This window comes from Lontra canadensis, unplaced genomic scaffold, assembly GCF_010015895.1.
Source record: "Lontra canadensis isolate GAN:19392208 unplaced genomic scaffold, GSC_riverotter_1.0 scaffold24, whole genome shotgun sequence".
In the NCBI taxonomy this organism is placed as follows: Eukaryota; Metazoa; Chordata; class Mammalia; order Carnivora; family Mustelidae; genus Lontra; species Lontra canadensis.
Genome location: NW_022631018.1, coordinates 18,338,371 through 18,361,266, shown reverse-complemented (window position 1 = coordinate 18,361,266; position 22,896 = coordinate 18,338,371). Strand labels below are relative to the sequence as shown.

Below are 22,896 nucleotides of genomic sequence, written 5' to 3'. Positions count from 1 at the left end.
CACAGTCGGGCAGTTTTTAAATGACGGGTCAAAGAGGCAAGCCCCTCTGCAAGTGAAAAACCTAGTTTACTTCAGAAGTTGCTACTGTGTCCCCCGCCCCTAACTCCCTCTAACACAGCTCAGTACGGAAACTCGCGCCTCCTCCGCAGAAACCCGGCCGGCCCGGCGCCCGCTCTGGCGGATGACGAAGACGCGCGGCGGGGTCCTCGCAGCGATGCAATGAATGAACGGTACGGCTTGTGGAGACCTTCTACCCTTCACGATTTGCCTTTCTCTCATGGGCACTCAGTTTTCTCATTCACATGATATAAATTTTCTCCTAATAAAGAGTTAAATCAAGTATAAATTTTTAAAAATTACCCGGTGAAAGAACAGATTAGAAATAGGTGTGTGTTTTTAACTATCTACTGACACCATCATAACTTCAATTTATACTGAATGGGGGGTGGATAATATTTACTATTTTGATTAACACCTGTAACAAGGGCAACGTTTTACTGAATGGTTACTGTGTAGCTACTAGCACTGTGCTTAACCATTTCCTTTAATACTCACAATGACCTATGAAATATATTCTCTCCATTGTATAGGTGAATAAAGTCTCAAAAGATTGGGGAAATTGCCTGAAGTCCAAAGCTAGTAACAAATCCCTAATTCACACCCAGAACTACCTGACCCTAAAGGACTCTTCTCTCAACTGCTTCAGAGTTTCTCTGAAAAACAGCAGCAAAGAGATGAAGCAATCTGCAGGAGAAACTAAATAATCTCTTGTTATTAACATACAATGTATGTTTGTATTAACATACAATGTATTATTTGCTTCGCGGTACTGGTCTGTGAACCCTCAGTCTTACACACTTCACAGCACTCACCATGGCACATACCCTCCCCTACGTCCATCACCCAGCCAACCCATTCCTATCCACCACCCCCCCCAGCAACCCGCAGTTTGTTTCCTGAGATTGAGTCTCTTGTGGTTTGTCTCCCTCCCTGGTTTCGTCTTGCTTCATTTTCCCCTCCCCTCCCCTCTGATCCTCTGTCTTATTTCTCAAATTCCTTATATCAGGGAGATCATATGATAATTGTCTTTCTCTGATTGACTTACTTCGCTCAGCATAATACCCTCCAGTTCCATCCATGTTGCTATAAATGGCAAGATTTCGTTGCATAGTATTCCAACACACACACACTCATCTTTATCCATTCATCTCTTGATGTTCATCTAGGCTCTTTCCATAGTTTGGCTATTGTGGACATTGCTGCTATAAACATTGGGGGTGCATGTGCCCCTTCGGATCACTGTGTTTGTATTTTTGGGGGAAATAACCAAAACCAAATAATCTTAAGCAAATACAATACCAGTTCCTGCAAGCACTAAATTACATTTGACAACTCAACACTCCAATTGCTCTTCATTTGCCGAACAGAAGTCACAGTTAAATGGAAAGTTCTTCTGTTAACTCCATTAGATCTAGTTAAAGAGCTGGATCTGGGAATCATCTCTTACCTGTGTTGCCATCTCCACTCTCCATAGATGGTTTACTGGTTTCTGACGGATTGTTCATTCTTGAGTCTGCAATGAATGAGAGGTGAATGAGGTTTTTTAAAAATTGGGGATGTGGTTAGGAAGGCAAAATTGTGGCAAAGGAAAGGTCTAAGAATATTGACTAATGTTACATTAATGTTCAAAAACATCAAATGTAACTAATGTTACATTAATTAATGTTCAAAAACATCAAAGAATATTGACTAATGTTACATTAATTAATGTTCAAAAACAGATAGTGTCAACACTAAAACATTGGAAATTGTAATAAAAGTTTTATCTGAAAGAAATTCAGGATTCCTTAACCCCAAAGTGATCCACAAATAAACTCTCTTTCCAAAGAATTTTAACTTTCTCCTAACAAAGATAACTGAAATCTAACCGGAAAAAAATTACAATAGAGTCTAACATGTAAATGTAATAAATAAATTATGAAGTATAAAATTCTTCAAAGAAACAAACTAGGGCCAAGCACCTTACAGAGTAAAACATGTTACTCTCAAAGAAAGCTTCTTTTTCTCATAAGCCTTCGCATTTGTTAGTTAAAACCAAAACAATTCACTGGTACTCTTCCTAAAAGACTGTACAGTAACTCAACCTAACAGAATAAAAAGAAAGCACGTCTAAGAAAAAAATCTCCTTATCTACTCCCTACCCAAACTATGCGTCAAAGTGAGAATATGTCAAATTCGTACCCCAAGCATAAACCAGTCCAAGAAGGTGCACCACAAGACATGACAGATATATCTAATAATTTCAAAATTGAACCACACCCACACCCACCTAAAAACACTATGTGATATCCCATATGAACCTCCTGACCTGGGTTTATCTCCTTAAGGGTTATCTCTTTAACGAAGGTTTTCATAGTAAAAAGTTTTCATCAAGAAATATAAAGTATCCCAGAAGATATACAAGAGACAAGAAAAAGTCTGTTTTATTCCACCTTTTTAACAGGGTAAAACCTAAATATACATTTAATACATACTTACTGTATTTCTACTATAAACCCAAACTTAGCATATTTATAATCAAGTTTACTATCAACCAAGTTCCCCCTTTTCCCCTACTGAGTTAAGAACCATTTAACTATAATTATTAGTTTAGAAATAAATAAACTACATATATTTGATTTTTCCACTCAAGGGTACATTTTGTCATCTGCTTTAATGTTTAACTAGGACACCAAAACCATCAGAAGTCCCAACCACGCTGTCCATAGTTGCTTTATCCAAATGCACAAGTGATGAGAGAGAATCAAGAGTCCGCCTCATAAATTTCATTTCCAACCTGGATGCTGTGTGATAGGGTTCCTAACACAGGTTTTGAAACAGATGCTTGTCTTAACAGTCTTAAGCAGTTTTATCATATCTTTAGTTCTTCAGATGTTCAAAGGATTCAAATTCGTTTTTTCTGTGGTCATAAAGGAGAGTAGTTCTACAACTTCCTTGCATCTACTGCACAGAAAAATTTAAATGTCACTGAAAGCATACTAAGGTTTGAAAGGAACAGGTGTACAACTTAGTGAAAACCAGCTTTCTGAATGACTTAACCAAAATCTTACGGAAGTCCACAAAGATCACAACAAATGTTTATATACCATTAAACATACGTTCTGCTCAATGCTTCCTTTAGATTGGTAAAAGAAAGTGGGAGAAGTATGAACCAGTTAATATTCATAAAAACGGTAACATATCTTTTATACAAAGAAGTAGGAATAATTCTTAACAAGTCATGAGCCTGTGCTTGTGAAACTCATACCCTAATTTCCACACATCTAAATTAAAAATTATGTCACAGGTACTGTGTGACTCTTCTAAGCATTTTCTATTGAATTGTCGAGCTTTAGAGACATTGAACAAAATTACTTCACACATACATACACATGTAAACAAAACATAATTCTGACTAACTGTACAACAATGTGAAAACTGTTCAAATGACAGTTACTGTTCATTACAAATAGTAGAGATACAATTTCCAATTCTAAAATATAATGCTAAAAATATTTCAAAGGTATTTTTCTTTTCTTTCTTGAGTTCCCAACATAGTAGATGTAAAAGAGTAAATACAAGTAAGTTCTCTTTTGATATTTGAAGTTTTTTTTTTCCTCTCTGGGCACACTGAGCTGTGTATGAGTCTAACACACAGTCTACAAACTGTTCTCAGATGGAATTCTTGGTATCTGTTGTTTTGATTGTGGTTTTTATTGTGCTACACAAATATTACTACTGTCTTGAGTTTAGGTCATTCCTTCTGCCTAACAATGTAAACATTTTCAGAACTATCATTTAATTTTATCCTTAGCAACTGTGAAGGAGATGGGGGTGGTGGGGGTTAAGCCTCAAATTTTCAAGCACAAAAAATGACGTACAGGAAAAAAAAAATCACTTGCAAAGGTTTTCAACCTAAAGTACCTCCGTCCTAGGAATTTATGGCTTCTGATTCTCCAGGTGACCAGAGTAACCTAAGGAGGTTTCAAGAATTTTGCTACAGACAAATCTCAACACAAAATAGAGCCCCGGGAGTCACAGTGCGTCTCAATCTATTTTAAATCTCAGTTACCAAAGACAGTTTATATAATCAAGTGTCACACCCCCCTCTCCTAGCAGGTTTGTTGTTCTACAGACAGAACTCTAAATATAGGCTTTCCAGCACTTAAAATTGTTTTCTGAAGAACAGAAGTTGATTTTTTTTTTAAATTAAAAAGGCTAATATCGGCCAAAATTTGAAAAGTTGATAGTTTCTCAAAGCTGGAAACTGATCAACGATCAGTCCTATGGCAGGAACCGCTGCCATGGCCCTCTGCGTCAGTATTCATGGGAGCCATTCTGCACTGGGGCTCCGCCTTACTTTTCACTGTCCACTTTTGGTTTTTATATAAGACATTGACATTAGGTATGCAAAACATTTTTATTAATATGTATACAATTTTTAGGTACACTTTATAATATTGTTTCAGATTTAGAGTGTTTTTAGAACTACATGAAATGCTCCTAATAGATATTTCCAAAAAGCAAAAATGTACTCTGTTTAAGGTGAATTCCAAATCTACACTATGTACTGAAAATGTCCTCTGAACCAGAAGAGCTGGTGGTAGGGAGGGACCTACTGCAATTTCAAGTATGCTCCTGCCTTGCAAATGCTTTCCTACTTCTCTGCTCAATCCACCTCTCCCCTCCCTCCCGGAGCTGGTTGCATATGCGATTAAGCATTTATGCATAGTCAACCCCACACACGCCATTTCCATACTAAAGCTTATAAGAAAGAACTGTGCTGGTACCCACCTAGAACATAGTCACTGCAGTCCAGCATTGCTGTGAGGTCTTCTAGAGGTTCAGACAGTCCAGAGCAAGGAAGAAACAGGTAGCAGTTTGGGGTGGGGGGAAGAAGGTACTACTATTTCTAACAAATCTACACTATGTTCTTAAAAGAACAAGGGTGGGAGGTGGAAAGTGGATTAGGGGGCGAGGCAAAATACAACTTCAGTTACACCATAGCAATCTTCAACTGAATAAGGAAACTTCAGTTGCTCAGAGGAGTTTTAGTCTCTCCTACCAGCTAGGACTGACATTGTCAAGGCAACTGAAGCATGAAAAGTTCCCCTTTTTGTAATAAAATAGAAACAAAGATTGCAGCTGGCAGTTTCCATAATGAAGCTTAATCAGTATGCGTGTGATTAGGGCCTTATGCAAATCTCTCCTCGTTAGCACAGCAGCCAGCACTTTGAAGTCCACGAACAATTCATTTACAGAACACACTGAAAGCACTCCCTGCATAATTTAAATCATTGCATAAATATTTATCAGCCCATTTGCATATTAATTGGCAGTGCATGAAGGGAAAAATTATCTCCTGAGTGCCAGCATAATAATTAGGAGGATAAAATGAGATTTCTTCCAATGGCCTGGCTCCTCGGACCTAACTTGAGATAGTACCAGGGGAGAAGGGAGAGAGAGGAGACAGAGTTCTGTTAAAATGGCACTGAAATGACACGTACAAATTAGAAACAACTCTACAGACTTAAGCACCTTTAATCTTATTCCTGCTGGCAACAATGACTTCAGTAATAAGAGGATTTGCAAAAAGCTTTCTACACAATCCAAATAATCCCAAGGAAACAATTAGCAAGGTAGAAGCAGAACATAGGGCTGTCAAGATGGTGCTAGCCTACTGATAGGGAATTTTCCAAATATTAACGTGCACTGTCTGGGGAAAGTCCTACTTTAAAACAAGGCAACAATATAAACCCAGAAGTAGTGCAAGAGCTGTAAAATTATTTTCAAGAGTATGGAAATTCATCATCTATAAACCTTTTCAGACTACGCAATTAACAGACCAGATTAGCCAAATGCCAATATCATGCAGCCCCCTTCCCCCATCGAAATCAATCTAAAGTAGAAGATGGTTCATTATTTACAATATCAATCACCAAAAAAATGGGTCATACAAATTATGGACTTAGTCTTTTCAAGTAAATTTCACCTCATTTATAGGAAAAATATATATTTATACTCTTTACTAGAGAATATATCTATTCAATTTAAAGTAAATTTACAAGGTAAAACATCAGTCCAAAACTTTTTAGGCATTATGATAGGACATTCCACTGTAATCACCATAAACAACTCAGGAAGAGACTTATAAAAATCCCATGAAGTAGGTATTACTGACTTCTTTGTGTTTTTTTTTTTAAGAGGAAACTGAGGCAGAGTGAGCTAAAGTACTTTACCCAATGTGACACTAATAATTTGGAGTCAGATTTAAAATCGGATTTTGCTGATATCAAAACCTGAGCTCTTGCCTATTATTACACATTGCGGCCCAGTGGTACACTTACGGAAGTAGCAGGCATGGAGGGCTTAAAAAGGGCAGCAGATTAACACAGCTTGTTTTCAGTGCAGTGAGGACACTAATAACTAGTGACAAAGATTTTGTGTTTAAAAGTCCAGTATGTACAGATACACGGAAGAGTGCACTAGAATTGAGGGAGTTCTCCAGGGTATTATCCCGTTAACAACTTTTTATTTAGAACTAGTCTTCAAGCATGCCATGTGTCTGATTATTAAAAATATGCATTTTTAAAAAAGATTTTATTTATTTATTTGACAGAGAGAGATCACAAGTAGACAGAGAGGCAGAGAGAGAGAGAGAGAGGGAAGCAGGCTCCCTGCTGAGCAGAGAGCCTGACGCAGGGCTCGATCCCAGGACCCTGAGATCATGACCTGAGCCGAAGGCAGCGGCTTAACCCACTGAGCCACCCAGGCGCCCCTAAAAATATGCATTTTTAAAAAGATTTTTATTCATTTATTTGTCAGAGGGAGAGAGAGAGAGAGGGCACAAGCAGGGGGAGCAGCAAGCAGAGTGAGAAGCAGGCTCCCCTCTGATCAAGGAGCCTGCTGTGGGACTGGATCCCAGGACCCCGGGATCACAACCTGAGCCAAAGGCAGATGCTCAATCAACTCAGACACTCCGGTGTCCCCAAAATATGTATGTTTTCCCAACATTGAGGTTGAAATTAAACTCAACGTGCATATGTGGACACAAAAGACAAGACTTCTATAACAGAACTTTAAAAAGATTTCTTTGCAAGTCTTATAAATTAGGTAGGAAGAGAACCAAAACCCTCTCTCAAGTTCTAGATAAGCACTCTATTTGTACTGCTGGTCCTTCCATTGTGCAGAATCACAAAATCCCTATGAGGGAAGAGTTTATAGGGGAGAAAGGTAACACTGCCAGGGAGACTAAGTTCCTTCCCTTTTTGAACCCTAATTTTCTCATCTGTAAAATGAGAGATCTTTTCCACGAGGCTGCTGTGAGGATAAAGGGGCCTGTGCCTCTTAGACCCAATCGTGGGGCGAGGCATGAGGCAGCTGTGCCAGCGGACAGAGACCACGACACAGGATAAGCAAGCTACCACCTTCAAGAGCACCAAGTTTACTCAATAATAATTCCCAACACTTCGTAGTAAAACAATAAAGACTGTATTAACAAAATACAAAATTCAAATAAGTTTTGAACGCCTTGGACTATACAAGCTGTACTTGGTGAGAAAATATCAGAAGCAGTGACTGTGACTGGTAAGGAGGGGACATCATGTATGTTTCTTTCCCTCCTCTTTTGCCTTCATAAAACTTTACATTTACTGCCTGTACTTATTATAGATGATCTCTGCAACTCACCATCTACTTTTTATGCTGTTTGCAGTGGCACTTCTAAGCTACCTTTCTTACACCAATTTGGTCTTTCACAAATCAGCTAAGTGGGACTTGAAGCCTCAGCCAGGCCATCACTGCCAACTATGAAGTGTTTGCTGGAAGGTGCCCTTTCAGGGGCAGGGCCTTGGCAGTGTACTAACCACCCACCTCAAGCCAAGAGAGTGGCACAGGGCCTCTGCATAGCAGGGGGCCTAGAGCTCACCAGCTGACAGAGGCTGCTATCCAGAGAGGGACCCCTGTCCCCTCTGCTGCAAGTCGTTCGTTGTCCTCACTCCAGAAACAGGAAGAGGGGCAAGCGGAGGCAGTGCTGAGATGCAGCTGTCCAGAGTGACGGGGAGCCTCACCCATGCAGCGGACTTCATTACAATGGGAAGGACAAGAAAACTCCCGTTCGCCACCCTCGATGTAGGTATTCTGCGCATTCTAAAAGGCAGGTTTAAATACTAGAAGGCTGTCTAGGCCTCTACAGATGGACTGTAGGAGGCTGGCTACCATCCATCTCTCCCCTGTACTCCCCCAACCATGGCAAAGTTAGACCCAAAAGAAGAGAACAGACAGCTTTCCCACAAAGCTCAAGCATTCACTTTATTGGGCCCTCTGTCTGAAATAGCAGATTAAAACTTAATCTAAAAAGAATACCCTTCTAAAAATAGAAATTTCTGGGAAGTTTTGTAGGGCTGTCAGTCATTCACACTTTAGCACAAATTAATCCGATTCAACTGCTTTCCTTTAACACCTCATTGAGGAGTTGTAGGGTGGTAATAACTGTTCCCATTGGAAAAAGGCCAGTAAATACTCTTATAAAATAAATGCTGTTAGCTGACCTGTACTTGGGGGATGGGGAAAGGGTTCACAGAAAGCAGAAAATAGGAAATAGCATACAGTAGTATAAAAAGGAGCTGAAAGACAAAGTTAAAATTCACATACTTTAAAATCAGGCTTAAAGCTGAGGCTTTTTATATTTTTCATTACTATTATTTTAGCAATTTCTACACCCAGTGTGGGGCTTGAACTCCTGACCCTGAGATCAAGAGTCGCATGCCCCTCCAGCTGAGCCAGCCAGGCACCCCTGAGCCTTTACTTTAAGAATGGGAAGAAATGCTCTTCCAGGACCCAGAATTCATGGCTCACAGCATCTGTATTAGAGTAATTTTTCACTCATGATCCTATGGCTAGTCTCGGTCTCATTAGAAAGGCAATTGAGGACAATAACAACTCAATGACAAACTACATTTTTAAAACACATCTTTTGAGTACGAGGGAACAGAGGCCGGCCTGTACTCCACCGACCTCACTTATCAAATTCCAACCTGGTCACAGGCCAGATGAACTGACTGTACACCCCTGCACTGGCCATCCAGCTAGTCCGGGGAACAGGAAGGTATAATCGGCAACTGGTCGCCGGCACATCCTGTCTGCCTCTCGGTAGGATTTTTCATCTCCTAGCTTCACTGCTTTCACGCCTAGGCAATCTCAATTGCCTTTTTATTTTTTAAAGATTTTATTCATTTATTTGACAAAGAGAGACACAGGGAGAGAGGGAACACAAGCTGGGGGAGTGGGAGAGGGAGAAGCAGGCTCCCCGCTAAGAAGGGAGCCCGCCGTGGGGCTCGACCCCAGGACCCTGAGATCATGACCTGAGCCAAAGGCAGCCGCTTAAGGACTGAGCCACCCAGGCTCCTGCAATTGTCTTTTTAATTGTCACCTATTTTCAAAATCTACCACTACTTTAATCTCCTTGCCAGCTTCTTTACAGAAAACAATGACACTGCTTCAGCAGATGCTCAGTAATACAAAAATGTTTTATTAGCTCAAGAATTATAAACCATTATCTTACCAAAAACCTCATCCCAAAACTCATCACCCATAGAAAGCCTAAAATAATTTACTAAGGCCCAAATACGAAAGAACGTTCAGGATCTGGAAATTTCTTAGATCCAAAATCAAGTGATGGGTATCAGCACTGCCACTATTCCTCTGCACAGAATATCACAGTATATGTGAATGATATCCCCTCCCACCCCAAGACTGCAATATGGAATTTCAGAGCTTAAGAGGAACAGTTTTAAGAAAACAATGTCTGCTGTATTTACGAAAAATCCTCGATGGGCAAACACCGAGACCGAATCTATTTTTATCATTCTGGCAAATAAGCACTGCCCGATAACAAGAGATCAGAGGGATGATTTTCCTTCCTAAAAACCAAACTGAGGCCTAGAGAATGACTCGCAGGTCACACTACTAAGTGGCAGAGAAAGCAGGGGCTAAAGGACATAACAAGGAAGCATGAGAGGAAAGTTTAAGTAAAATAAAATATGCTAAAATTCTTATTACTCATGACACAGAGATTTGTAGTTGGTCAATTAAAAAGGTCAACTTAAATATCATAAAACCATTATATCATAAACATTTCATGTTAACAGAAAGTACATAAGCATACATTTATTTACTCATCTTTTGATGGTGGACCAAAGCCTTTGCTTTAAAATTGAATCCACTCATTTGAGTTTCCTCTTCTTTTCTGGGTGAATCATATCCTTTAATACTTACTCCAGTATTTTCAGTTTCAATTTCTTGAGCTTTGTTTTTCAAGCTTTTCATATTTTACATATATATTAAGAATATAAAAAACTCAAGAAGAATTTCATGATACAATGCTCCTTCTTAGAAGTAGTACAATATGATACATATTTTTTAACTGCTGATTTCAATCTACTGAATTGACTTCATGACCCACAGATTGAAAAACTGCTTTAAAAGTAAGACAAGGGGTGCCTGGGTGGCTCAGTGGGTTAAGGCCTCTGCCTTTGGCTCCAGTCATGATCCCGGGGTCCTGGGATCAAGCCTCGCATTGGGCTTCCTGCTCGGTGGGGAGCCTGCTTCCTCCTCTCTCTCTCTACCTGCCTACTTGTGATCTCTTTCTGTCAAATAAATAAATAAAGATCTTTTAAAAATATTTTTTAAAAAAAGTAAGACAAGAATGCGGGGCGCCTGGGTGGCTCAGGCAGTTAAGCAGCCCACTCCTGGTTTCGGCTCAGGTCATGACCTCAGGGCCCTGGAACAGAGCCCGTGCTGGTCCCTGTGCTCAGGGAGGGTCTGCTTGAGGATTCTCTCTCCCTCTCCCTGCTCCTCTACCCCCTGCATACACACTCTCTCTCTAAAATAAACCTTTAAAAGAAAAAGGCAAGAACTTAAAAGACACATCAAGCACTGAGAGCACAGAATATTTTTCTTTCTTTTTTAAAGAACAATTTATCCCTAATATTTTACAGCTCTTTTCTCACATCTAATTCAGCAGTATTTTCAGTAATTATCCTTTATCTACTCTTTTCAAAACATTCAACTTAAGTTTTCACAGAGACGTCATCTCCTCCTTTTCTCTTCCTTAGTTGATATGATAATGGTTTAAACCGTGGAACTAAGTGAGAGTCCAACTGGACGGGACAGGCTTGGGAGCGCAGACAAGGACCCGTGCTGCGGGCCGGCCGGCCTCCGAGGGGCGGCAGACGGCACAGACAGACAGACGGCAGACAGCACGGACAGGCGAACGCGTTCCGCTCCCTGCAGGGCAACAGACAGCGCGTTCGAAGCAGGAAGCATGCAGGCAGCCCTGAGTCCAATGAGTCCTTCGGCCTGGTTCGCGAGGAAAGCCGCCCTGCGGAACAGCAGCGGGTTCCAGGGAAGAGGCTGGAGCTTCTGCGTTTTCCCGTAACTTCTGCCAACACACGTACCACCGTCGTGCACCGAGCCCACCCGCCGCCCGGTCGAACACTGCGGCAACCTTTAGTAGACGCATCACTGGAGAATTCAATCCTGCATTTCTTGGTTGTGAAGTTTGAATTCTGCACAGCTCTATGGAAGGGTCGCCGTCGCACTGCACGCACCTGACCAGCTTACCCTGTCATCTGGTGTGATTCTGTAACTGTCTTTTCTTTTTTCTAGTTTACAGAGTTTTGCAAAGTCACTGATTTCATGCACGAGCACAATGCTGCGGCACAGAATGCTTACAACTGATTAGAAAGAAGTACTGGACAATCACCCCAAACACGACCACCAAGTAAGAAGATTCCACGGAGGAGAACAGCAGGTGACGACACGGCTTTAACACAGGCCTACAGCCTGTCTTGACATCTCTTGCTAATATTAGAGTTCTCCTAACAACTGCAATGTGACTTCTCTGATTCCATTTCTTAAATCCATGAAATACAGGCTTTTATTTATTGTGCTTTATTTGAAACCCCATGCTGCTTAATGATTCCCACCCGTCCCTTTGAACTATTAGGTTTCATCTACAATATCGGTGATGTGTCCGCTCTGTGTGTCTCTTACTCTCGGTTTCATAAATTTGTGTGAAAAGACATGGGTAGTAAGTATCCCAGAGTCTATGTGAGATATAAATTTAAAGACACATTTCTCTACTCAACTAATGAAGATGCTCTTCTGACTAATCAGATGTTACTAATACATTTTAACAATGTCAACGGATTCCATAAACATGTACTGACTGCCAATCTCTCTACAGTATCTCTCCTCCCTGAACTCATGAGAAGTCTATCCACCTAACGTATAAAGACAGGTTCGAAAGTTACGACCTCAGATCTTCCTTTATTCCCCTCCTTGTCAGGTAACTGTTTCTCCAAAACCATATAGCAATGACAGTATCTCTTTTTGTTTGACATAGTTCATCCTACAATATGCTATCAAATCCAAGCAAATGACATTGGTATAAAGGGTATATGTAGTTCTGTCATCTTATTGTCACATGTGTAGGTAGACCACAACACCACCACTGCAATCACAATACAGGAGAACCATTTCCTCACAAAGAATTCCCTCCTGCTACCCTGTTATGGCCGTACTCATTCCTCCCCTTCTGGCTATTCTGAATCCTTGACAACCAATCATCTGCCACCCACCTTTATAATTTTGTCATCTTGAGAATATTATAAAAATGGAATAATATATGACAATTTCAGGTTGGCATATTTTATTCAACATAATCCCCCGAAGATCTAATCAAGTTGTCCCGTGTGTCAACAGTTCACTCCTTTCTGCTGCGGAACAGAATATTCCATAGTATGGACGTACCCCAATCTGTTTAACCATTCACCTGTTGAAAGGCTTTCGGTCGTTCCCAGTTCGGAGTTATTACCAAAAACGGTGCTACAACTTTCCTGTTCGGGACGTACACTGGGTCACAAGCTCCACGCTGCGAGAAAAGGCTGCCAAGGAGCTGTCTGGTCAAGGACTCTCGTCTATAATATATAAAGCACATTCGTGTGTATGTTTTCACGTGGACAAATTTTTATTTCTCTGGGATAAATGCACAGAAGTGATACTGCTGGGTCACAGGGTTAAGTGTAGATTTAGTTTTTGAAGAACTTTCCAAATATTTTCCAGAATGGCTGTACCATTTTAGGATTCCACAATGTATGAGAGATCCGGGTTCTCCAAATCTACACCAGCTTTGATATTATTACTTTTCATTGTAGCTGTTCTACTAGGTGTGTAGTGACACCGCACAATGGTCTCAATCTCCATTTCCCTAATAAACAGCAATACAGAACGGGTTTTCATACGCTTATTATTTGTTTATCCTCCTCAGTGACATGTCTATTCAATTCTTTTGGATTTTTCTAAAAATCCCCAAATCTCCCTTTTCTAAAGGACTGTTTCGATTTCTAGAACTGAGTTTCACTGTGTGTGGAGGGGAGGTCTAAGTACAGCTGATACATGTTATATCAGTTTCAGGTACGTAACACAGTGATTCAACAAATTTATATGTCACCTATGCTCATCACAAGTGTAGCTACCACCTGTCACCATCCAACACTACTACAACAGCATGACTATATTCCCTAGGCTGTCTTTTATTCCTGTGATTTGTTCATCCCATACCTGGGAGCCCAGATCTCTCAGTCCCTTCCCCCATTTGTGCCTATTCCCCCCAACCCGTTCCCCTCTTGCAACCATGTTTTTTCCTATATTTATAGGTCTGATTCTGCTTTTTGTTCATTTGTTTCTTAGATTCCACATGTAAGTGGAATCATATGGTATCTGTCTTTCTCTGACTCATCTCACTTAGCGTAATGCCTTCTAGGTGTGTCTGTGTTTTCACAAGTGGCAAGATCTCATCCTTTTTATGGCTGAGTAATATTTCATTGTGTGGACATATACCACAACTTCTTTCTCCATTATCAGTGGCCATTTGCGCTGCTTCCACATCTTCGCTATTATAAATAATGCTGCAGTAAACATAGGGATTCATGTATCTTGTTGAATTAGTGTTTTCTTTGGTAAATATACAGTAATGGAATTACTAGCTCATATGGTAATTGTATTTTTAACTTTTGAGGAACATACATACTGGTTTCTGCAGTGGCTGCACCAATTTACATTCCCAAGAGTATATGAGGGTTCCTTTTCCTCCATAGGGCTGCGTTTTGTGAGCTCTTTACATATTGTAGATACCAGCCTTTTATCAGATATGTGCTTTGCAAATATTTTCTCCCACTGTGGAGCTTGCCTTTTCATCCTTTTAATGGATACAGCAAAATATTTTAATTTTGATAATGTCTAATTTATCAATTTTTTCCTTTTGTAGGCTGTATTTCTGGTGTCAGGTGTTTTGGGTTTTTGTTCTAAGATTTTTTGTTTAAGTCATCTCTACTCCCAACATGGGGTTTGAACTTATAACCCCAAGATCAAGAGCAGCATGCTGCACTGCCTGAAGCAGCCAGTTGCCCCTCTGGGGTCATGTTTAAGAACTATTCATCAAGTCCTCTGTTCTACAGGTTTCCTTCTATGTTTTTTTCCTAGTGTGAACAGTAAAGGTGGTTTGTTTTTTGTTTTTTGTTTTTTTTTTTTTTAATTCTTTTTAATTGTCAAAAAGATTTTCCTTTCTCTGTTTGCTCCAAATGTTTTCGTACCTTAGTCACAAATTAGTCATTTATACCTGTGGAGACCTATTTTGGGTTTTGTTTCTGTTCCAATGATTAATGTGTCAATTTCTTCACCAATATCTTCAGGCTTCATTCTTGCAACTATGTAAGAAGTCTTGAAGTTAAAGAAACTGCTTTACTACCAGCATTTGTAGTCTTTGGTACACAAGACCTAAGTATATTCTGTTGATTTAAAACTACATATTTCGTTACTTTAGCCACTCTTTTAGGGTAGGTCTACCAGAAATGAATGCTTTGTTTTCCTTCATCTAAGAATGTCTTGATTTCCCGTTCACTCCTGAAGGATATTTTTGATGAATACAGAAGTTGGTATTTTTAGCTCTTTCTCAATACTTGAAAAATGTGATGCCACTGCCTTTTGGCCTCCATGGTTTCTGAGAAAAAATCCACTATCATTGGAATTGTTTTTCTCCATAGGGAAAGGCATCATTTCTCTCTCACTGTTTTCAGGATCTTTCCTTTGTCTTTAGTTTACCAATACTTTATTATTACTACTTTGGGTTTATATTGTTTAGAACTTGCTCAGACTCTAGAATCTATAGGTTTGTATCTTCTGACAAGTTTGGGATGTTTTCAGCCAGTCTTTCTACAAGAATTTTTCAGACCACCTCCCTTTCCGTTCTCTTTCTGTCACAGTCCTATCTTTCTGTGGCTCTGTTCATTTATTGTTCTATTTTCTCCTTTTTGTTCAAATTGGGTAATTTCTACTGTTCTATGTTCCAGTTCATTCCGTCCCCTCTATTCTGCTGTGAGCCATCCACTGAGTTTTTGTTTCAGTTATTGTTGTTTTCAGTTCTAAAATTTTCATTTAGTTCTTTATATTTTCTGTATCTTTATGGAGGCTTTTTGTTTCTAGGCTGAAACTCTGCATTTTATTTTTCCTTTCCTTCTTTTTACTGTTTTGGTGAAGAAATTAGTAGTGGAGTGCTCTAAGAATAATGGGAATATGCAGAAAAGACACAAAAGCAAGTTTGAAAGAACCTTCTATTGACTAAATTTCGGGCAATATGACAAAGTAAACAGAAACAATAAATTGTAACCATTACTGGGGTGGTTGGCTCAGTCAGTTAAGTGTCAATCAATTGAGCATCTGACTTTGGCTCAGGTCATCTCAGGGTCCTGGGATCAAGCCCCATGTTACACTCCTCACTCAGCAGGGAGTTTGCTTCTCCCTTTGCCCCCTCCGCCACCCACCCCCACTCCGTGCTCACACTCTCTCTCAAGTGAATAAATGAAAGTCTTTAAAAAATTGTAACCATTACTCATAGGAATTCATGTTGATATAAATAAATAAACAGGGAGAAAAAAAGGTTTTTCCTTGTAGAATCCCAAATAATAAATATAGAAAGAATAATAGAAAGTCAACATTTGGAAACCACCACCATCATCATAAGTTCAGTCGAAATGCTCTATCTAATAAAATATCTAATATCAAATAAAAATTTGATGATGAAAATGCAGTTTCCCTACAAAATATTAAGCAATTACAAAGGGAAGACGCAGCTTTACCGAGAAGCCTGGTAAGCATCATCGTAATCAAGCAATCGGTTAAGGTCACTTAGTCAAGGGACAAATCAAAATTGTGCACTACCAGAAAAGATGAAGTGAGAACACAACATCACTTCTGTGATATTCCTGCGATAGACGCAGAACCTGAATCTATCATGGGGAACTATCAGATAAACACAAATTCAGGCACGCGTGGGTCGCTCAGTATATTAAGCACCTGCCTTTGGCTCAGGTCATGATCACAGGGTCCTGGGATTGAGTCCCAGCATCAGGCTCCTTGCTCAACAGGGAGCCTGCTTCTCCCTCTGCCTGCAGCCCCCCTGCTTGTGCTGACAAGCAAATAAAATCTTTAAAGGGGCACCTGGGTGGCTCAGTGGGTTAAAGCCTCTGCCTTCCACTCAGGTCATGATCTCAGGGTCCCGGGATCGAGCCCCGCATCAGGCTCTCTGCTCAGTAGGGAGCCTGCTTCCCCACCCCGCCCCCCGCCTGCCTCTCTGCCTACTTGTGATCTCTGTCTGTCAAATAAATAAATAAAATCTTTTTTAAAAACCACAAAACCACAAAAAATCAAAACCACATAGACAAATTCAAAGATATTCCACAAAATATATTCTTCCAAAGTATCACAGTCTTAAAAATCAATTAAAGACTAAGGAATATGATTGAAGAACAGTAAAGAGATAGGATAATTACATCCTGCAGTAGGTACTTTTACTATGAAGGCATTTTTGGGACAACTTGCCAAATCCGAATCAGGTCTATGGATTAGTTGATAGTAAAGTGATACTGCTAATTTCCTGCATTTTATGTCTGTATTGTGGCTCTGCAGCAGAATGTCCTTATTTATAGGATTATTTACTGAAGTACTGGGAGTGTTTTAAAATCAAAATAAAACAATAGCAAAGGAAAAAAAAGAAAAAAGGGGAGGGAGCTCAACAAACTACCAGTGTTTTACTATAATTCCAGTGGAGCCCTGCCTTCCCTATCCCTCAGAAGTCTCAGATTGCAAGGTGCACATTAACACGGACAGGAGCACAATTCTTACAGAATCACGAAATGCACAGATTATCCACGGTCAGAGCACACTTGAAACAATTTAAATAGTATTTTGATGGACATCTCGAGATATGGAGGAGTCCACACCATAAGGCTCTACACTGTATGAGTGAAAGTTCATGGGAGCATTGAGAACTGAACAACCTTTCCACAACCAGTAACATACCGCATACCCAAAAAAGAGCCTGAAACCTATCACAACCCCAAATTCTATTAACTACTACCTTATTTATTTATGTTCAAAGATTTTATTTACTTGAGAGAGAGTAAGAAAGAGAGAGAGAGCATGAGCAGGGCAGAGGGAGAGAGAGAAGCAGACTGCCAGCTGAGCAGGGAAACCGATGAGGGGCTTGATCCCAGCACCACCTGAGCTGAAGGCAGCCGCTTAACTGACTGAGCCACCCAGGCATCCCTCTATTAAATATTTTAGAATCTCATATAGTTTTAAATAAAATCTACCCAGACAAAAGGCAATATCAGCAAATAAATTTTAAATATATTATACGTATCTATTTTTACATGCCTTTAAAACTTATTATTTTATCGGCACGACAATGTGGTATGTCTAACCTTCCTACTTAAGAGATGTTGACTGAAAGACTTACTGTCTGTTATGGGTTGGACTGTGTCCCCCCAAAGAAGAGTGTGACCTTACTTGGAAATAGGGTCTTTGCAAATGATCGGGTTAAGAGGAGGTCAAGGGTGGGCCCCACTCCCATCGTCCTGGTATCCTTAGGGAAAATTTGGACACAGATACATAACAGAGGCAAGACAAGAAGGAAGACATGAAACATGCTCTCTCACAGCCTTCAAAAGGAACCAACCCTGCTAATACCTTAATCTTGAAGTTCTAGCTTCAGAACCATGAAGTAAGAAATTTCTGTTGTTTAAGCCACCTGGTTTATGGTACCTTGTGATGGCATCCCTAAGAAACTTAACGCAACAGCTGAACCTTAATTTCCTCATTTGAGAAATGAAGATTATGCTATCACCCATGTTTGCTCTTAAAATTAAAATGAGAATATAAATTATTTTGAAAATAACCAAGAATTATAAAAATGATAATGGTATTGTTATGCGCTAGAAAATTTAATAAATACCATTGTCGAGATTTTTCTTCTATTATAATAAAAAATTTAAGTGATACTCTTGAACATTCCTGGGGTTTTTTCCTTTTTTTTTTTTTTTTCCATTTCTGTGTTTTTTAACTTACTTTTAATCCACAGGCCCTCAAGATCACCTTTGCTGTACATGGTAAGAAGAGAGTCTTAATAATGTTACAATTAACTGGACATGGCTGATTCCTGCTTTTTTCTCATGCTTTAATCCTTAAATAACACTTAAGAAATGTAATTTTTCTTCTTTGCAATCATATTTGAAAATATACTTTATTGAGTTATATTTGACATACAAAAGCCGTATATATTTAATGTATACAACTTGGTAAGTTCAGCGGTAAGTATACTCCTCTGAGAGTACAAACAAGGCCATAAACTTGGCCCTGACCTCCAAAAGTTTCCTCCCCTCCTTTTTCTTCATTAAAAACTGCATGTGTAGCAAGAGCACTTCACCTAAGATCTACCCTCTGTGCAAATTTTTAAGTATTACAGGGAAGTACCGTTAACTACAGTTTTCTGAAAATTTAAAACTTGACCGCCCCCACCAAAACCAAAAAACAAACAAACAAAAAAACCCCAGAAAACCGATGCCCTTCTGATCACATAAGCACCAAAACAGCAACCCCAGGTGGTTGTGATTCAGAGCACTGGAAACAGGAGCATTTGGTGCTGCTGAAAGCAAACGATGAAAGAATATGGTGGATTAACAAGATGATCGTCCGAACAAAAGCAACGCCTAATTCTGTACACAGCACTTCTCTTGGCTCTACTTCCCGTACTTCCACACTTCTGCTAAAACTGTGCCTCGCAGATGCCCCATGGAGTCGGGATTCAACACACACTCTCGGCCCCAGCCCCGCCTCACCTCCTTCCCGTCTACTCGGATGATGAGCAGCTCAATGAAATGTGAAGGCAGGTAAGCGACTCCAGAATCTTCTCAAAACGTCACTGTATCAGTAAGTTTCATACGATCTTTGCAAGCTTCAGTTAGAAAGAATTTAACTAAACAAACAATAAAATCTGCCCGTGTATCTCACCTTTCATCCAGTCCCAACATATGACTGCCCCAAGTAGAAAGATACCAGGCAATCTAATTACGTTTCTCATTTCGAATGGTACAGATTAAAATGCACACAAACTACTTTTCTTTGCTGTAAGTTCTCCACACTACCAGAAATAAAACAGTTACCTCACACGATCTGCTAATAAAGCGTATTTTTAGTATCTCATCGCCTACATTCTAAGTATTCCCACCCTCCTTGGGCCAGGCAGGTGACGGTGGTAAATGGGAGATTTGTGGGGAAAGGCGAGTCTCAGGGGTTACATCAGGTTTTAAGGCAAAGATACACCTGGTTTGGGCAAACTCGGGTACGCTGGGTACTTTAGTAAAGAAGACGACATTTTCTTTGTACTTTCATCATTACCGTTTCATTTCAGGTAATAACCTTTTACTTATCCCCCAGCCAGTCAGTCAGACACTTGAAATGTATTAATTTTCGAATGATACTCCTTGCTGTAACATTGATTTCTTTCATTAACATTTAACTAATTTTAAAAGGTCTGTCTGAAAAATACTTTAGAAAAATAATAACTGCTCATTGATTGGTTATAATAAGTAAAAACACGGAGACAAATGTTCCATCACAGGAAATACACCTTTCATCTTGCTCTAGTTAGTGTAGTTTAAGCACATGTTTAGAATATACAAATATTTTATAAACATCTTTCTTTTGTAGAGGGGCGTAAGACCTACACATTTAAATAACATTATAAAAAGAGCTAATATGATTCTTATGGTTAAAATCATTAGAGAGGAGACATGGTTTCTCTGCATTACCTCAATATGTCCCTAAAATGCTCAGATTTTTGGATGGCTGAATTATAAGAGGAAATTATTCTATAATCAGTAATAGTTAACATGGGATAGGCTGGATTTATGATTGAGTTTTAATTCCAAAAGTCAACAGGCTTCACAGCTTAGTAATGCGCTTTTAAGTCTGAGAGCACTGGGGTTTTTTTTGTTTTTTTTTTTTAAAGATTTTATTTATTTATTTGATAGATCACAAGCAGACAGAGAGGCAGGCAGAGAGAGAGGAGGAAGCAGGCTCCCCAGAGAGCCCGATGCGGGGCTCGATCCCAGGACTCCGAGATCATGACCTGAGCCGAAGGCAGCGGCCCAACCCACTGAGCCACCCAGGCGCCCCAGCACTGGGTTTTTAAACTCCACTTCTAAACATCCTAAGCTACAGCACTCTCTTTGAAAGCCTCAGTTTCCTTTTCTGCAAAAAAGGTCCAAAATATGCCCAAGGGTTCACCTCAGGCTTAAATAAAGTGTATCTAAAAGCTTTAATGTTACCTAGTAGCTTATTATGTTAATACCATTGTTAATAGATAAAGTATTCTATGTGGCATATATATATAGATCCATTTTGTCCTCTTTGTTCCTAAATTAACATTTTAAGTCATACATTAGACCCATATGAAAATGCTGTTATGATTTGTTTACTCTCTTAGGCATGTTAATTCTTACTTAAGGTACTTAAAAAATAAGAATTTTTAAAAGGCACTAGAGTAGGAATCAAAATATGTAGGCTCTGATCTAAAGTTTGACCTCAGCTCTATACCAGCTAGCTCAACTTTCTTAAGCAAGTTACTTGATCTCGCTAATCTTCACTTAGGTCATCCGTAAAATGAAAAAATGCAGGTTTAATATTCTGATTACTAGGTTCTGTAAAACTATTATTTACAAAGTACTATTAAACTGCCACATAGGGGTTACTGCTAATGTTATATTATCCCAATAAAGAGAAAACTTAGTATATTTATGTACACTATTTGCACCAACTTCACAACTTTTTCCAAAACCAAACAAAAATGCCCCCAAAACACAAACAAAACGAAACAAAAGAAAGCACCCAGCACAGCCTAATCTAGTACTAGGGCCAATCCTAAACTGTTTTCTGTCGCCAGCTAGGTCACGGGCATTCTAAGGATCACTCCATCACATCAATAAATATCAAACAAATTTCAGAGCTAATATTATATATATATATATATATACATACACATATATATATGTGTATGTATATATATATATGGTAAGTCATTTTTATAGTCATTCCACAAAATTAAAGGCACTCATCATAAACACCTGGATTTATCAGAGGCTACTTAATTAATAGCTTTTATGAGCAGAAAATATTTACCAGGTATAGAAAGACTGCATTCTTTCTTTGAATTGATTCATTGAAAACTGAGAGTAGTTTGGTAATTAAAAAGGCAGGAAAGCTCTTCTTACTTTTCCGGTCTATGAATACAAAAAGAGAAAAAGGCAATACTGAGTAAACTGCATAAAATAACCTGACACTTTAAGGGGGAACAATTATCTGCGTTGGGGAACACTGGACCACCCGTGAGGGTGTAGTTCGCTGCCTGAGCACACGCGACTGGAGGCGCGCCCAGCTCTTGTGCTGCGTCCTCATCTGCAGGATGGGGATACTAGCACCTGCCCTTACTTCAGAACGTGGACGTGAATTAGAAGATCCTTGGAACATGTATTACAAGGTGCTACTCTCTCATAAAGCTGAATAAAATAGCCTACTTTTTTCTTTAAAGAGTATATTTCACTAATAAAAAAAAAAAGTCCCCAAATCCAATGTTACCTCCTTCAAAATTTACAAGTACCTACTTCAACCGGCTTTATATACACACACATCCACACACCATATACACACACACATATGTATACATATATATACACACACACATATGTTCACAGGTGACAGATCAACGTATACTACCATCATTGCAAAATATTCTGAAAAAAAAAAAAAGGTACAGGATTACATTTTTGTCTCTAGAAAACAAGAAATACTTGGCACACACAAGTATGGAAATTCACCATCACTCGCTGATCACCACACTCTGCCAGAAAACCTTAGAATTCAGACTGGTAGAAAGTTCAAGCAGCCTTAACCAAGGAAGAGGAGTCGGTACATGCGCTGACTCTCATTTACCATACACCTGTACCATGTAGCTATGTCTGAATTAGCATAACTAATTAGTACAACTAGGAAAAGTCAGTATAACTGAGTACTGAAACTTATTAGTGAAGAGCACCTAAATTTTATGTATCTGTGCTCTGTAACTCTGTGCTCACGTAACTAGTCCATATAATTTTTTTCTATACATTCAGTGATGGACCTAACCATTTATGAAACTCTGAAACAAGGCTTAAGTTCAATGGCACAAACAAAATCCAATACGTAAGTAGTTCCAACTGCCTTCTTTAAAAAAAAAGTTATTTTTGTGAGAGAAGGGGTTCACAGTAGCTAACACTTGAAAGCAAAGATCAACACAAAATTCTGCCATAATTCTGCAACTGTGGTCAAAAACTAAGACATGTGATTACAATGTATAACTGGAAAGAAATTAAATTCTTTCTTTCTTGAAAAAGAGTCTGATCGACATGCACTTTAAATTCTTTA

At 39.3% G+C, this 22,896-nt stretch overlaps 1 protein-coding gene across 4 annotated transcripts in view; it reads right to left on the bottom strand.

Moving 5' to 3' along the window:
* The window catches only part of POU2F1 (POU class 2 homeobox 1), a 173,218-nt gene that overhangs the window by 70,074 nt on the left and 80,248 nt on the right, over nucleotides 1-22,896 (bottom strand). For 2 of the 4 annotated variants that reach the window (XM_032862962.1, XM_032862964.1), the window contains exon 2: nucleotides 1,508-1,573. In XM_032862962.1, the coding sequence (XP_032718853.1) occupies nucleotides 1,508-1,573 (66 nt within the window). Of the gene's footprint in view, nucleotides 1-1,507; nucleotides 1,574-4,833; nucleotides 5,277-21,615; nucleotides 21,714-22,896 lie in introns of those variants that run through there. The other 2 variants (XM_032862965.1, XM_032862963.1) reach the window with 2 other exon arrangements.